The 14,949-nt window shown below is 34.3% G+C and overlaps 2 protein-coding genes and 1 long non-coding RNA gene across 3 annotated transcripts; 1 reads left to right on the forward strand and 2 right to left on the reverse strand.

The window, feature by feature from the left end:
* The first annotated feature begins 419 nt into the window (after positions 1–419).
* LOC110712105 lies at positions 420–4,156 on the forward strand. Its single transcript, XM_021890524.1, has 2 exons — positions 420–791; positions 4,070–4,156. The coding sequence occupies exons 1-2, from the start codon at positions 420–422 to the stop codon at positions 4,154–4,156; spliced, it is 459 nt and encodes a 152-aa protein (XP_021746216.1).
* A 1,023-nt stretch (positions 4,157–5,179) lies between these two features.
* On the reverse strand, positions 5,180–6,339 carry LOC110712106. Its single transcript, XM_021890525.1, has 2 exons — positions 5,720–6,339; positions 5,180–5,600 (listed from the first exon to the last, which is right to left on the reverse strand). Exons 1-2 carry the CDS (start codon positions 6,337–6,339, stop codon positions 5,180–5,182), a joined length of 1,041 nt encoding a protein of 346 aa, XP_021746217.1.
* A 2,333-nt stretch (positions 6,340–8,672) lies between these two features.
* LOC110711939 lies at positions 8,673–11,140 on the reverse strand. The gene is made up of 3 exons (XR_002509458.1): positions 10,899–11,140; positions 10,163–10,236; positions 8,673–8,888 (listed from the first exon to the last, which is right to left on the reverse strand). It is a non-coding gene; the product is annotated as an uncharacterized LOC110711939 (long non-coding RNA).
* Positions 11,141–14,949: the final 3,809 nt, after the last annotated feature.

Genomic DNA, 14,949 nt, shown 5'->3' on the forward strand with positions numbered 1-14,949 from the left:
TACAACACTTGAGTACAACTTTTCACCCTGCCACAGATGGAAAAACTGAGAGAACTATTCAAACCTTGGAAGACATGTTGAGGGCTTGTGTTATAGATTTCCAAGGGGGATGGGAAGATAGCTTGGACTTAATTGAATTTTCCTATAATAATAGCTACCATGCAAGCATTAGCATGGCTCCATTTGAGGCATTATATGAAAGGAAGTGTCGCAGTCCAATTTGTTGGAACGACATAAGTGAAACAATGATTCTAGGGCCTCAAATGATCGAGGATACATCTAAGAAGGTGAGGGAGATTCAAGCTAAGATTCAAGCGGCGCAAAATCGCCAAAAGAGCTACGCGAATTTGAAGCGTAGAGAGGAGGAATTTGAGGTCGGTGACAAAGTATTGTTAAAGGTGTCATGAATGAAAGGTATAATGATATTTGGAAAGAAAGGGAAGCTTAGCCCAAAGTATATTGGACCATATGAAGTATTGCAAAGAATAGGCAAAGTAGCTTACAGGTTGGCCTTACCTATGGAGCTAAGTAAAGTCCATGATGTATTTCATGTATCTCAATTAAGAAGGTATATCCCTGATAAGTCACATGTGCTACAACCTGAAACTATTGGGTTAGATCAAAGCTTAACTTATGAGGAAAGACCTGTCAAGATCCTTGACAGTAAAGTGCGTCGTACACTCAATAAGGAAGTTAACATTGTTAAAGTTCTATGGTCTAACCAAGAGTATGAAGAAGTAACTTGGGAAGCCGAGGATGAGATGAAAAAGAAGTATCCTGAGTTGTTTAAGGTATGGTGAGTTACGGGGACGTAACTCGTGTTCTTTAAGGGGAATAGAATGCGGTAGAATTTCGTGCTTTTTTCCTATATTTTCAGTTATTTTTGTGCTTTTTACACATTTTTAACGGTTATTTCGAGTAGTTTTGATCACAAAGAGTTGTTAAAGGCAAGAGTATGACAAAAGAGTACAACAATATTATACCAAGTGAGGAAAAAGTTTGAATTTTATTACCCAAGGTTTCGGGACGAAACTTCTTTTAAGGGGGGTAGACTGTAATACCCCGTATATTTATACATATTTTAATTTAAATAAGTATTTCTTAAAGTATTTAAATAATTCGAAATGAATTATTTATGGTTTTTATTAATTTAAAAAGAATTATTTTAATTAAAAAAGTTTATTTTTAATTATTTCATAATCTTGAAAATATTTTATTTTATGATTTAAAAATATTGGGGCATATCATTTTATAAAAAGATAATTTTTAAAGTCAATGGTATTTAAGGAAAGTCAAAATACTAATTTGACTAGGAAAGAAATCATTAAGGGTAGTAAAGGAATTTTAAGCAGGAGGGATTTTGAGAGGGTGTAAAATACCCATCATATGCCTAAGGTGGAATGCACCCAAAGGTAAACTTTCTCTCTCTTATTTTCTTTTCCCCTTAATTTTTCCCTTAATTTTATTTTATTTTCAATCACCACACAAACCACCACACACCAGCCGACCACCACCACACGCCACCACCGGTCGGCGGCTGCCACCACCAGCACTCACCGGCAACAGCAGCTGCCACCACCAGCACTCGCCGGCAACAGCAGCCAGCCTAGGTGGTTGGGTGCGCCGGTGGCGTAAAAAAAAATTTTGTTTTTGTTTTTAATTAAATCTACCTTAATCTAATTATTGTTTTTGGGTTTCATGATGATTTTAGGAAGTTTAATAACAAGTATTTTGTACATAAATTTTCAGATTTAATTTTGAATTAAAAAGCCCCAAATTGAAAACCCTAGGTTTCTAAATTAATGGTTATTGATGGAATTTGATTGTGGTTGATTAAAACTATTGAAATTAATGTTTTTAAACTAAATTACAGCAATTTTATAAGTTTTAATAATGCTGGAATTTTTATATACAAGCTATAATTATGTTTCTTGAAAGGATTTTTAATTAGTCATTAATTGGGAATAAAAGTAACGGTTTTAAATTAAATTTCAGAATATTTTAGAGGGTTTATGAGTGATTTAAAGAGAGTAAATATTGTTGGAAATTCGCGTGGAAGAGGTATTAATACTTCTTTATAATTTTGGTTTGTAGGAGACTTCCAAGTGAGTGATTTTATTTAGTCGTGGCGATTTTGAGATCATATTCAAGGTACGTTCGCGTACTTAGTAATTATTTGAATATGTAGAAGCATGCTAGACTTTGTGTAATTACAAGTAGTATCGTGATAGGTGTTGGTAGGAAATTGTTGATTGGATTGTTGTTGGTAAATGATTTGTGATGTGTGATTTATTTGTGACGAATTGGTGATTGGAACTAATTATGTTGGCATGTTGAATATGAACCACACTTTTATTATTGACATGATTAAGGCATGTTTAATTAAACTAAATGTTTAATTTGGTTTGGAATATGAAAAGGAAATATTATTATGGTTCATATAATTTTTATTGATGCTTTAAGCATGGGAATTGAGCTATCAGGTGTCTTAGTACACATGAATAAATTATATTGCGATGCTTGTGTGCATTTAAGGTATTTCTAACACCGAGGGATAGGATTTGCGGCGCATTATGCGTTTAAGGTGTCTTTAACACTAAGGTAGATTAAAAAGGGTTCAACTATTAAATTTATGTGGACACTAATTATTTAAAAATTAAATTGGTATGCTTGGTTGCTTGAATGATTTATTGTGCTTGATTGTGCTATGGTTTGAGAGTCATCACCAAGTATAATAATACGTAAATAATGTAAAGTGAAAGAGATTACACACCAAAACTATATACCTTGAGTATGAACATATGGGGGGAGTTATGCGACTTTATATTTGATCATAACTTCTACTGGGAGTACCAGACGCTGTATTTTCCTTTTTATTTATTTTATGCGCAAGACATCCAGTCACTTCATGTGACATTTGCCTACCTGGTTAGCTCCTGGTGTAATTTACCCAATTTATTTGAGGCAGGGATTTGGTTGGAAACCCGTTCGATGTGTAATCAAAATTAAATAAACATTAGTATTGGTCTAGTTAGGTGTTGAATGTTTTGTATGCTTGTAAACAGGTACAACACGGTAAGTTGTGTGATGTTAGGATGAAAGCATGTTAGTATGTTTTATTACGCTTATGTACTCAGCTTTGTTGATTGTGTGTTTGTATGTTTATTTAGCCTTGTCTTTACCTTGGCCCTACAACGACCCATTTCTAATGGCGAGTAGTGGGGACAAGTAGAGAGAAGCTTTTCAGGTGATGAGGCATTTTCATGAAGGACATGTGTGAAGAGCGAATCATGCTTAGTTCTCATAGGAATATGATGTGTTTTATTTGCTTTGAATATTAATTATTTTATTCAGCTTATGAGACTAACACAAAGGTTTTTTATTAATATCGTTTGGCTTAAGGGCCTACAATGGTTCCAAGTTGTAGGTTTACTTTGTTTGACTTAGTTTGACTTTTACTTTCGTTTAGTTTGACTTTTTAAGTTAACTTGTTTTAAATGGTTTTAAAGATAGTCTTCCCCTGTGTGTGAGTCTTTGATATTTGTCTTAGCCGTTTTCACGATGGCGGTAATGTCTTAGATTTTCCTTTTTGGTATTTTAAAAGGGCAAAATAGGTATTTTAAAGGAAAGGAATATCTAGGGTGTTACATACTGCCCCTCTGACTCTGACTCTAATGATGATGCTGGTGGCTGCCCTTCAACTAACAAAGTGAAGTCCAATAATGATGTTGGTGGTGGTTTCTCTTCAACTAACAAAGTGAAGTCCCCTAACAAAGATTCCGACAGAGAATCTCAGAGCTAAGTTATATGTTGCCTTGTTTGTAAGAATTGGTAGCTATTTATGGTTAGACTTTGGAACTATGATTTGCATGTGACTAGTAGTATTGTATTTTGGATTTGGATTCAGTAAAAAGTATATGTGGTTGTGTTTCGCTTTTGGAATTGCCTGTGTTGCTTTGACTTAAATTTATGGTATGGATATTGTTGCTGCATTTGTTGGCTGGTTGTTGCCTTGCTGTTACCTTGATGTCTGTTTTTGCCTGATTATTTTTGTTGCCTTGTTGTTTAGTTGTTGCCTTGTTCACTGGTTGTCTGGTTGTTGCCTGTTACATGTAACATGATTGTTGTTTTAGTCTATGATGAGAACATTCATTGAGAAGGCTTTGATGTATTGTGCAAGTGTTTTTGTTCCTTTTTAATGTTCCTTGCATAAATAGATTGCTCCATAGGATGTGTTATCTTAACCATTAGGTACCATTTGTGTCTAGGGTCTAGAGTAGAGTGCATTCAACCTGTTATGTGTTTGTTGTACATGCCTTCAATGATTAAAGGGAAGACTCTGAGGCCTCTTTAATGATGTCAAATACCTACTCACTATGTGCATTTGCAAATGGGATTGTTGTTTACATGTACACAGTAAGGTACATATGTTTATATTATCCCATTTGGTAAATGTACATTATAGTAGTCCCATTTGATATCTATTTTCTGTTTGTGTTGAATACCATTTGATTGAGGTCTATGATGAAAATACATTATGATGAGAAGGCTGTCACATAACATGTTGTTTTGTGTCTAACCCTTAGATCATTTGAGATTGCTAATAGGTTGAGATAGCTTGCCAACTAGGTACCATTTCATGTGAGGTCTTATTATGTGGAACATACACTCCATGTATTGCCTTCAATGATATGCAATGTTAGCCAGAGACTTTTTTTTTCTTCTTTTCTCTTTTAACTATGTTGAGTCCATTAAAGCTGAGATATATAGCCAATTTGATATTCCCAAGATTTCTGTTGTCCCTAGTCAATAAGTCAACTTTGCTTGACTTACTTACTTTGTTGACTTTGGAAATTAAGCGAAAGTTTTCTTGGCTTTTCCATGAAGCTTGGGGACATCTGAATTCACTTTACATAAATTGCAATGATGTAATCCCTGTTCTGAGATATTTTCAATGATGTTTGGGAAGTTCTGAGCACATCTGTTTTCAAAACAAAATGACTTCTTTTTTCATTTCATATTTGATATTTGAAGGTCTTACATAGATTTTGAAGTGAAACATTCACCAACAAACAAAAGATACCAACTACAGTCCCCCCCACCCCGTCCCATTACATACTTCTATGGAAAAAAAAACCCCCAAAAACTAAAATAAAACCAAAGTTCTACGTACTCTAAATCATTGTTGTTGGCTATTCATAGCATTGGAATTAGATGTTGATGCCTCATGGTCGTTTGCCATAACAAATGGTTGTTGTGATGCATTGTTTTGTGTACTTTCAATATTTTCTTGTTCCTGCTCATCATTTGAGAAGTCTCTGTCCCTATAAATCCTTTCCCATGCATCTATGACAGCCCAAAGAGGTGCTTCAACTGGATCCTGTAGTCTCCCTTCTCTGTCTAGCTTGGCTTTGTTTACATGTGGAGGTTCATACTTATTTGAACCTTTAGCCTTTAAAATCTGATTCATAACATGATTTAGAGTGACCCAACACTTGAACAATGTCTTTGCACCCAACTCATAGAATGCTTCTTTGACAACCTTTATAAGTTGCTCTGGGTTTCTTGCAAATTTCTTGTGTTGTAGTGATTGAATGCTCCTAAAAAAACCCAAGTCCAAAATGTTTAAGTCTGGACTGTTTGGTGGTTGTTAAATGAGAATGAAACTGAATCCTAGCTGCTTACAATGTAGTTTCCACTCTGGGTCATCTTGAAGCACATGTGGTTTTGCATTGTCTTTTGGATGTAAATTGTGTTGTGTTGTCCTGTATTTGGCCATTTAGCCATAATTGCTGGTACAATATTCTCAATGAACATCTTCCTTGAAACATCTCTTATGACTCTCTTCACCACCTTTGTCACCATTTCTCTCTTCTTTCTGTACTTTGAATTTCTTAAAGCTAGTGCTTCATATGTGAATGGGAATATTCCCAGTTTCCCATCAAAAATGCATTCTTTTTGTGCATTGTACAATGGCTTTGCAACTGCTGCACTGAACATAACCATAGGGATGTGTTTGCTTGAATGAGCATATTTGTAATGCCCCTTCTCTCCTCTTGCCAAGTAGGCCCTTTTAGATTTCTTTGTCATTTCAAACCATTTCTCATCAATCATGACTGTGTTGTACTGTGGTAGATATTCTCTTTTGGTGCCTGCTGTCTCATCAATAAGGTGACTTAAAATCCACCATAATCTTTCCTTTTTGTTTGTTGGTTTGAGACTTGGTTTCAGAGCATTTGTATGGGGTCGTATGTCTCCCCTCCTCACAAGCCTCTGCACTATGCTTTTTGAGACATTGAGAAGAGATGCCAAATCCCTTTGACAAGATCTATTTCCCATTAAAATACTCTGAATTTATTCAGAAGATATCTATATTCTTTTCCTCCCACAAAGATGAAATTTTGTTGTCAGATTATACACTTGTTCACCTCCTGGTTGCCTATTTCTCTTGTTCCATATAAGGCTTATGTATTTCTTGTTTATGTTGAACTGTTGTGCAGCAGCTTTGATTGCTCCCTTATCTAGGTTGCCATAAGTTTCTCTGTTTAGAAGCTATATAAGTATATTGTGCTTGTCCTCACTTTTGAGGCTGCGCTTATGATGACCAACTGGCTGCTGTTGTTGATTCTGTGTTGCTTGATCATCCATGTAAGCTTGGCCATTATGAAATGCTACTTGTTGGTCTGATGTCTGTATGCCTTCAGTTGTTGGAATTTGGTTGAGATATATGCCAAACGCAAAATATTCCCCTCCATGACTTACATCTTCATTAGCAACATCTTTAACAACAACATTCAAATCGAAAATTATGTTTGAAGCCATGATAAAGCAGGCAATGATGATAGTGAATTAACTTTGAAGCAGAAATTTTTTTTAAGGATATTTAGTGATTGTGTAAAAATATTTTAAGAGGGAATGAAAATTTCATTTTATACAGCAAAAGGAGGGAAATCTGATTTCATTTCCCTTCCTTTTAAATTTGCCAGTTTGGCAATCTTGTGTATTTCAATTCTATTGGTTGTTGTAAAACAAATCTGTAATCTTATTAGTTAATAAAGCATCACATGGATTAGTGCATTATTACAGCATTTTTATTGGGCATAGAATAAAGATAAAAAATCCCAAAGGTTTGCTCTTAGAAAATCGGTGAACGATAAAAAAAAAGGACTTTCTCTCTCTAGGTATTAATTGCAAATGATTGTCACTTGTGCTTTCCCATACATTTGTACTTGCAAATTAAGTTTCTTAATACCCGCAAAATCAACCCAAAAGGGTCGTTCTTTCGGGTACGGAGGAAGTAATATTTAAATATATTTTTCCAATCATTATTGAACATTAAAATATATTATCCAATATCTAGTATTTAAAATTATTAATTTGCTTCGTTCGACTTCAAGTTTATGAATATGATTAACTCTTTTTAACAAAAACATTATAGATATGAAATGTGTCATTGGAGTAGTGGTTGAAATTAAAGTATAATAAGCATGAGATCATAGGTTTGAACATAAATGCTAACAATTCATTATTTTTTTTAATTATATAGTAATTGTATGACATGGCGCCACATCATCTGTCTAGTCATGATGACACGTGATGAGCTCATGTCTTCTATATATATGTGTTTTTAGGATGCGTAATTTCATCCTTGTTGCAATATTATTAGAACGGTTGAAGTAGCTCATAATATAATTACTCCATATTTCTAGCATTTTGAATGTAAAAATTAAACATATTTTGTTTCTTTCAAATAAAAGAATAAATAAATAAATAAACAAACTGTGTAATATTGAAGGTAAATTAAACATACTCTGTAATAGAGATTTTCATCTAAAAAAAAAAAAAAAAAAAAAAAAAAAGGTCAAATCAAAGACCAAGTTGTAAGGGAGTTAAGATAACAAATGGGTTCCAACTTTTTGCAAAATATTGTATTTAGTGTCCAAGTATTTTTACCTAGTATTTGGGGTCTATCGTGTAATTTCCAGTGAGTTAACCTCACTTTAACTCATCGTTAACCATAAGCAAAAAAAGTTAGACCCTTATTAAAAAGTTAGACCCCTAAACAAATAAGTTACTCCCCTAAGCTAATAATTGAATTTAATTATAACAACTAATTTTGTCATAGTAATATTCCAAATTCATCAGCTTATAATAACTGTTAATCTTTTATTTTTATACCAATTTTCCAAATTAATCCGATTCAAGAAATTAGTTTGAATTGTTTTGTATGTAATTGAGTTAAGTATAAAAATAGGGTCTATCTTTTTCATTTTTTCACCTTTTGGGACCCCCTAGCACTACTACAAAAAAGGCCAAAGAGACCTGTCATAAATGATATAAAAGACCTGCTTAGAGGAGGTCTCTAGCTCTAAGAGACCTATTCAATTGAACAGGTCTCTTTGATTGTGTCAAAGAGACTTGTTACGTAGGCAACAGGTCTCTTTCGATGTCATTGCGTCATATGAAGGCTAAGACACCTGTTATTTAACATAAAAGGTCTCTTTGACACAATCAAATGTTAGATAACAAGTCTCTTTTAACATTAATTTTTAAAAATTAAAAAAATTATGATAAAATATTTATTAATTTGTAATTATTGTACTAAAATGGCAAGAAATTGTAAATTAAAAAATGAAACAATCAAATAAACTTATTATTAAAATTTACAGGTACATATCTTTCAAAAAAAAATTTACAAGTATATAAAAAAATTGTTGAAATAATTTACAAGTACTTATATAAGAACTTATTGGAATAATTTACAAGTAAACCATAACCAACAACTCTCATTTTATTCAAAAGTGAACCCAACACATCCTTGCTTGGTAATTTTTTTAGCCCTCCATTCATCAACTTCCTTGATCGGGTTTCTTAAAATGCTCGTCGTCCTGTACACCATTTAGAAAATCATTAAATAAAAAAATAAAATAAAATAAAAAATAAAAAAAAATAAAAACTCCAAGGCTCATAATTCTGGAAAAAACCTTAATATCAAGAACAAAAAACCTTAGTAAGTAGTGATTTTACTGATTTAGCAACACCTCTCTTCCTTTTCCTCAATAGCCTATTACTTGCATTTGACTTACTAATCCCTCAACAAATTTGTATTTCCCTCGATCGAATTTATCTTTCAACTATTAAACATGACAGAAACTTTATTTGATGTTCACCAATAATTTACCACTCAAAATCAAACCTTTTATTCGATGTTCACCAATCTACTCTCAAAATTAAACCTTTTATACGATGTTCACCAAAAAACAGAAAAGGGTCCTGTTATAAACGGAACTGGGGGAATAAAAACAGTAAGAACAAAGTTACCGAAAATTAGACTGAGTCGCGGACTATGTCGCTTTCTTTAGAACATTCACGGCACTGCCCTGAAAATGTGCAAGCAGTTCGTACTAAACCGGATGTTCCCCAGGATAAAACAACCTTTCTCTATTGTAATTATACCGGTGGAACTGCACAAAACCACCGGGCAACTAAACACCAAAAAGAAAAGAAACTGCTCGAGGGTTTTGTTTTTGTGAGGAAAAATAGAGAGGAGAAGAAGATTGTTTTCTGTATTTTTGTGTGTTAAAAACAGGAAATCAACACGCCTTTTATAGGCAAAATTGCAACGTAACTGCTGCTGTTTAATTAGGCACTAATCACGCAATTAAAACGGTCATAAGTGGAACGTTCAAAAACGGTTACAGAAGATTAATGCGTGGCAAAACGTTTAGCAAAAAATCAGTGAAAACGTTTGCATGATTAACGCTCCATTAATCAGTTTTGAAAAAACGGTCAAATGTAATTAGTCAAAAACGTTTAGCAAAAATCAAGGAACTAATCACGCAATTAGCCTTGTCCAAAAAATAAGTTTATTTAATAAACCCGACCCGGCTCGGTTCGGCGCGCGTGTGTGTGATAGATGGTTTACCATATAGGTCCTCCCTCTCCACAAAATGTGGGTAGCCCAAGGGCCACACCCCTTTAGCCCACTCTCTATATTATAAAGAGAGTAAAACTCTCATTTCCCACCAATGTGGGACTTTGAGTTTTTTCACAAAATTCACACACTACACACTTGTTGTTCCAACAGCTCCAACCAATTATGTAAAGTATACGAGATATCTACACAGCTAAACTCATCAGTTTACTTGGTGAAGATACTTACCTCCAAACCCATCAGTTTACTACTGGTCAGATATTTGATATAAACAGTTGCCCCTCTTCTCCCCTCCTCATCACCTAATAAAGAACAGTCAAAAGAGATGCACAAATGAGACTCAAAACATTAATAGAATTTTTAAAAAAAATTAATTGTGACATAAACTTCAAAGCAAACTAATTTGAATATGCATGTGCTACCGATAAGCTTGATGTAAATATGTGCCATTTCGCAGGATTAAGAGTGGATTGACTATTATAGAAGTAATCCTTGAAAAATATGGTAAAAGAAATGAGCTTATAAATTTAACAAAGAAGACAAATGTACATAAAAGTTTTATCGAAATTACGTATTCAGAGTAATGTAAATTGTGTACAGTTCTTAAACTTGTAATTAAATTGTAAACATTTCTTAATCAAATCTTTTATTCGATGTTCACCAATTTACCTCTCAAAATCTAATCTCACTCAACTTTCAAATTTTACCAATTAACATTCAAATATCAAAATTGTTTAAATCCATCAATTCAAGTTCACCAATAATTTACTACTCGATAACCAATTACATCAAACCCATAATGCAATATTCACTAATCACCACTAAAAATCAAAACTTTTAACAAAATCTGAAATATGAAAAAAAAAATCCAGCAAGTTAAAAGAGAAATTCTTGTAAAAGATTAGCAATTGTAGCAATTATGCTAATTGATCTAATAAACTGATCAATGTTAATGTTACCGAACCTGCATCTCTCTTAAACTTGAATTGCTTATATTAATTTCTCCATTGATTTCAACTTCAAATGATTACGACTGCTTCATTTAAAAATCTGCATAATCACAACTACAATTGCAATAAACCTCTTCATATCACCACTAAATAGATCTCCTACTTTACGATCATGAACTTTCTACCAAAACCGAAATTAAGAACAATTCGATGAAAATTTGACGAAAAAAATGAAACCCTAGGAGAGAGAAAGTGGGGAAACCTTTTAAAGAGATAGTGCATAGATTAACAACTAAGAGCCAAAGATAATCCATATTAGAACAACGAGAATGGAGGGTGGTGAGTCGCACCGATCAACAGACGACCTTGTTTTGCCTTTGAGTGTTTGTTGTACGGCGCGACCACGAACGCTGTCAACTAAACGACAGTCGTATTCAAAAATTATATACTGCCTCCGTTAATTTTTATTTGCAACTTTTGTCACTTTAGTCCGTTAATCATTATGTGCAACTTTATATTTTCTTTCTATTTTAAATAAACAAAAACCCTGAAAATTACAAATTTACCCTTACTTAAAAATTCAGATTTTCTTAATTTTACCCTTATCTTATTTTAATCACAATAACCTTTTTAATCTAATCTAAAATCATTAATCTAATTCTACCTACTCCATTTAATCATCTCCTAGTCTACCTACCACCTATTCATCTCTTTCTTCAACCTCTCTTCATCTCCTTCACCCTGTTCATCTCTTTCACCTTCAGACTCTTCATCCCTCCTCCCTCACGAGTCACGACCACCGCCCCTCACACCACCATTCTCTCTCCTATTACAGTAAGCTAGTCTCTACTCTACTACACTCCACTCTTCTTCTTCCTTTTTAAACTGTTCTTTTTCTCTCCAAAAACAACAACCAGCATGAAATCACTCGAAAGCCGCCATTAATCCATTCTCTTTCCTCTCAAATTTCTCTGTAAAACTAACCCATAAAATGGGGTGTACAGCTTCAAAGCTCGACAATGAAGACATCGTTCGCCGATGCAAAATGGGATCTACAATTTGATTTGTTTCGTTTTTCATTTTTGTTTCGTGTTTTTATTGTTGATTATTGTAGATCAACAATTTTTATTGTTAATTTTCTGTTTGTAAGCTTATTGTATGTTTTTGTATTGTATTTCTATTGTTAATTTTCCGTTTTATTGTTGATTTTTATTGTTGATTATTGTAGATCTACAATTTTGTATTTTTTTCGATTTGTTTGGGTGATTTATCTTCGAATTTCTGGGTTTTTTTTTGGATTTTGTTCGATTTTTTTGGGTTAGGGTTAGTGTGGTGAGTTGGTTACGGTGGGGTGAGTGGGTGGGTGGAGCTGCCGGATTTTTGGGTGGTCTGGGTCAGAGGTGGGTTAGAGGTGGGTCTAGGGCGTGGGTGGGGTGAGTGGGTGGGTGGAGCTGCCGGATTTTTGGGTGGTCTCGGTTAGAGGTGGGTCTAGGGCGTGGGTTTTGGGTTTTATTGAAGGTGGTGATGGTGACGATTTCTGGGTTAGGGTTCGGACTCATGTGCCTTTCAGTAGGGTGGTGGTGGTTTCGTGGGGTTGGTTGCGGTGGTGGTTTCGTGGGGGTGGTAGTGGTGGTGGTGAAGCCGGCGGTGGTGTTGGTGAAGGCGGCGGTGGTGTTGGCTGGTCTTGTGGTGGCAGTGGGTGGTTGATTTCTTTAAACATTCTCTTTCCACCTTAATTACATACTCCTATAATATATTAATCACCATTATACTTCCTCTAATATTTGCCCCTTAAGTTTTTCCTCGTGAACCGCAAAACACTCTAAAGTTGCAAATAAAAATTAACGGAGGGAGTATATCGAACGACGAACGTCGGTTGTGACAACCCTAAAAATTGGACGATCGATGGTTGGTGGCAACACCTTGAGAAACAATGGCCCTTCAATTATGGTGGTGAACCGACCTTGAGAAACAATGGATCGGAAGTTCAAGGGTTTAGAATTTTAGGAGTAGATATGAAACTGCTCTTTGGAGTATTATTATGTTTTTTTTTTACTCTTTAAGCTGTGCAAAGTAGTGGATACCTTTTTTTTTTATTATTGAGAATAAAGTGTAGTGGTTTTTATTTTAAAAATTGTGAATGCTTATCTAATTGCCTTTCAGCTTTTACAGTACAATGATACTAATATTTCTAAATATTTTTTTTAATTAAAATAATGATAAAACATAAAAGAGATCTGTTAACAATAACAACAGGTCTCTTTATTTTTGTTACCCGCCATAAATGTACATAAGAGACCTATTAACAGTGGCAATGGCTCTCATTAATATAATCAAAGAGACCTGTTACATGATATTTAAGGTCTCTTTTTACAGATCACTTTGTCTATTTTTGTTTTAGTGTAGGTTTTTTTTTCACTATTTAGGACCTCAAGTGTAATTTCGAGCCAAAAAGTAACCAAAGGTGAGTAAAACAGATGGTCCCTTAGGTTAAAAAACTCAATCCCCTAAAAAGCTACCCAAAAAAAGATGGTCTCCTATAAAATAGATAGTCTCCTATTTAATAGCTTAAGTCGGTGATGAAGAGCTAGATTATGTCGCTTCAATTGTAATGTTAATTTACCTTTAATATGAGAGAAGTCAAGTAAGAAATCAACTAATACCTCAAATTATAAAACAATTAAACCAAAATATTCAATAAAAAACAAAAAGATTAGAGTTAATCTGAATATGTGGGAGAAACCCTTACATTCTCCCCTGCAATTCACATATTGTACCCCGCCCCTTCTCGGTTTCCCCTGCCACCTCCACCTAGGGGTGAAGCCAGGATTAAAAAATGTTGGGGGCCGGTGGATACTACTTTAATTTATAAAATATAAATGTAAAAGCACTTGAGTAGCTGAGTATTATTATCAATGTATTTTGTGATCGTTAATAGCAGCATTATTATTGATTAGAAAATCTGTATAAATTAAAAAAAAAAAAAAAAAAAAAAAAAAAAAAAAAAAAAAAAAAACTATATAAATATGTTTATAGTCTAGGATATTATCTTCGCTCATATTTTCTTGTGTTGCTAGCTGTAAAAGATGTCAGTGTTTTTAATTTCATTATATGATAACCTAGCTACCAAGAAATATAACTATACAAATTAAATAACATAAAACGTTAGGTGTGTAGTTTAGTAATTATCAATAAGTACTCAAATCAGTAGAAAGGTAGTAATAAACTAATAATATCAATAAGTAATCAATTCCAAGCGCCCCCTTCTGTGTGCATTACATTCCCCAAATTCCAAGCGCCTTGCTTAATTCCCTTCATGGTTTGGCCGCCTGCAGCAAAGTCGTCTGATATGACGGCCATAAACCCTGAGTCCGTGCTGTTCCCATCATCATTTTTTTTTTTCTTTTCCTTCTTCTCGGACTTGTTGTCTATCCGAGAGTAGGTGAACTTAGACTTCAGAACGTACGAGTTGAGCATGCCCTTCTCGGCCAGCTTATCTAGCAACCTTTGTAAGTTGTTGTAGTTGTTCGTGTCATGCCCCACATCCTTGTGGTAATGGCAGTACTTGTTCTTGTTTCTATATTGGGTCGGCCCTCTCAACGGTTGGGGCTTCTCAAACTAGAACTTGTCTTTGATTTTTCATCAAAATTGAGTAACAATCCTTGTTGTACTCGTACGTCTTGGCTTTCTTTGACTTGGTCTGTTGGCAATCAGCCACACAGACTTCTTTTCTTTTGTTGTTTCCTTCTTTCTTTTTGCCGGTCGAGTCTTGCTGAGAAGGTGGTTTCTTCTCGGCACCCTTGGCCGACTCTTTTGACTTTGTCAGCGAACAGAAATCAGCCACCTCAATATATGATTCGGCCTCCCGCAGAACATTTGCGTATGTCTGAATTTTTTTCTAATCAAATCAAACTTAAAGCCATTATGTCTTAGACCTCGAAGAAACTTCGAGTAGGCCATTTCATCCGGCAGATTCTGAATCTACGCTTTCTCCAAGTTGAACATCTGAACGTACGACCCCTCTTTCTTTCCTTAGACGATGGTCGCCAAGTTAAGACTAGTCTT

The sequence above is a fragment of the Chenopodium quinoa genome, unplaced genomic scaffold, assembly GCF_001683475.1.
Source record: "Chenopodium quinoa cultivar QQ74 unplaced genomic scaffold, ASM168347v1, whole genome shotgun sequence".
NCBI lineage: Eukaryota > Viridiplantae > Streptophyta > Magnoliopsida > Caryophyllales > Amaranthaceae > Chenopodium > Chenopodium quinoa.

Bases quoted from the DNA above. Each gene is read 5' to 3' on its own strand.
- LOC110712105 (XM_021890524.1), top strand. From the start codon at position 420: ATGATATTTGGAAAGAAAGGGAAGCTTAGCCCAAAGTATATTGGACCA. The intron at 792-4,069 runs GTATGGTGAGTT...CTTGTTGTTTAG, and splicing joins AGTATCCTGAGTTGTTTAAG to TTGTTGCCTTGTTCACTGGT.
- LOC110712106 (XM_021890525.1), bottom strand. From the start codon at position 6,339: ATGGGAAATAGATCTTGTCAAAGGGATTTGGCATCTCTTCTCAATGTC. The intron at 5,601-5,719 runs GTGCTTCAAGAT...GGGTTTTTTTAG, and splicing joins AAGACAATGCAAAACCACAT to GAGCATTCAATCACTACAAC.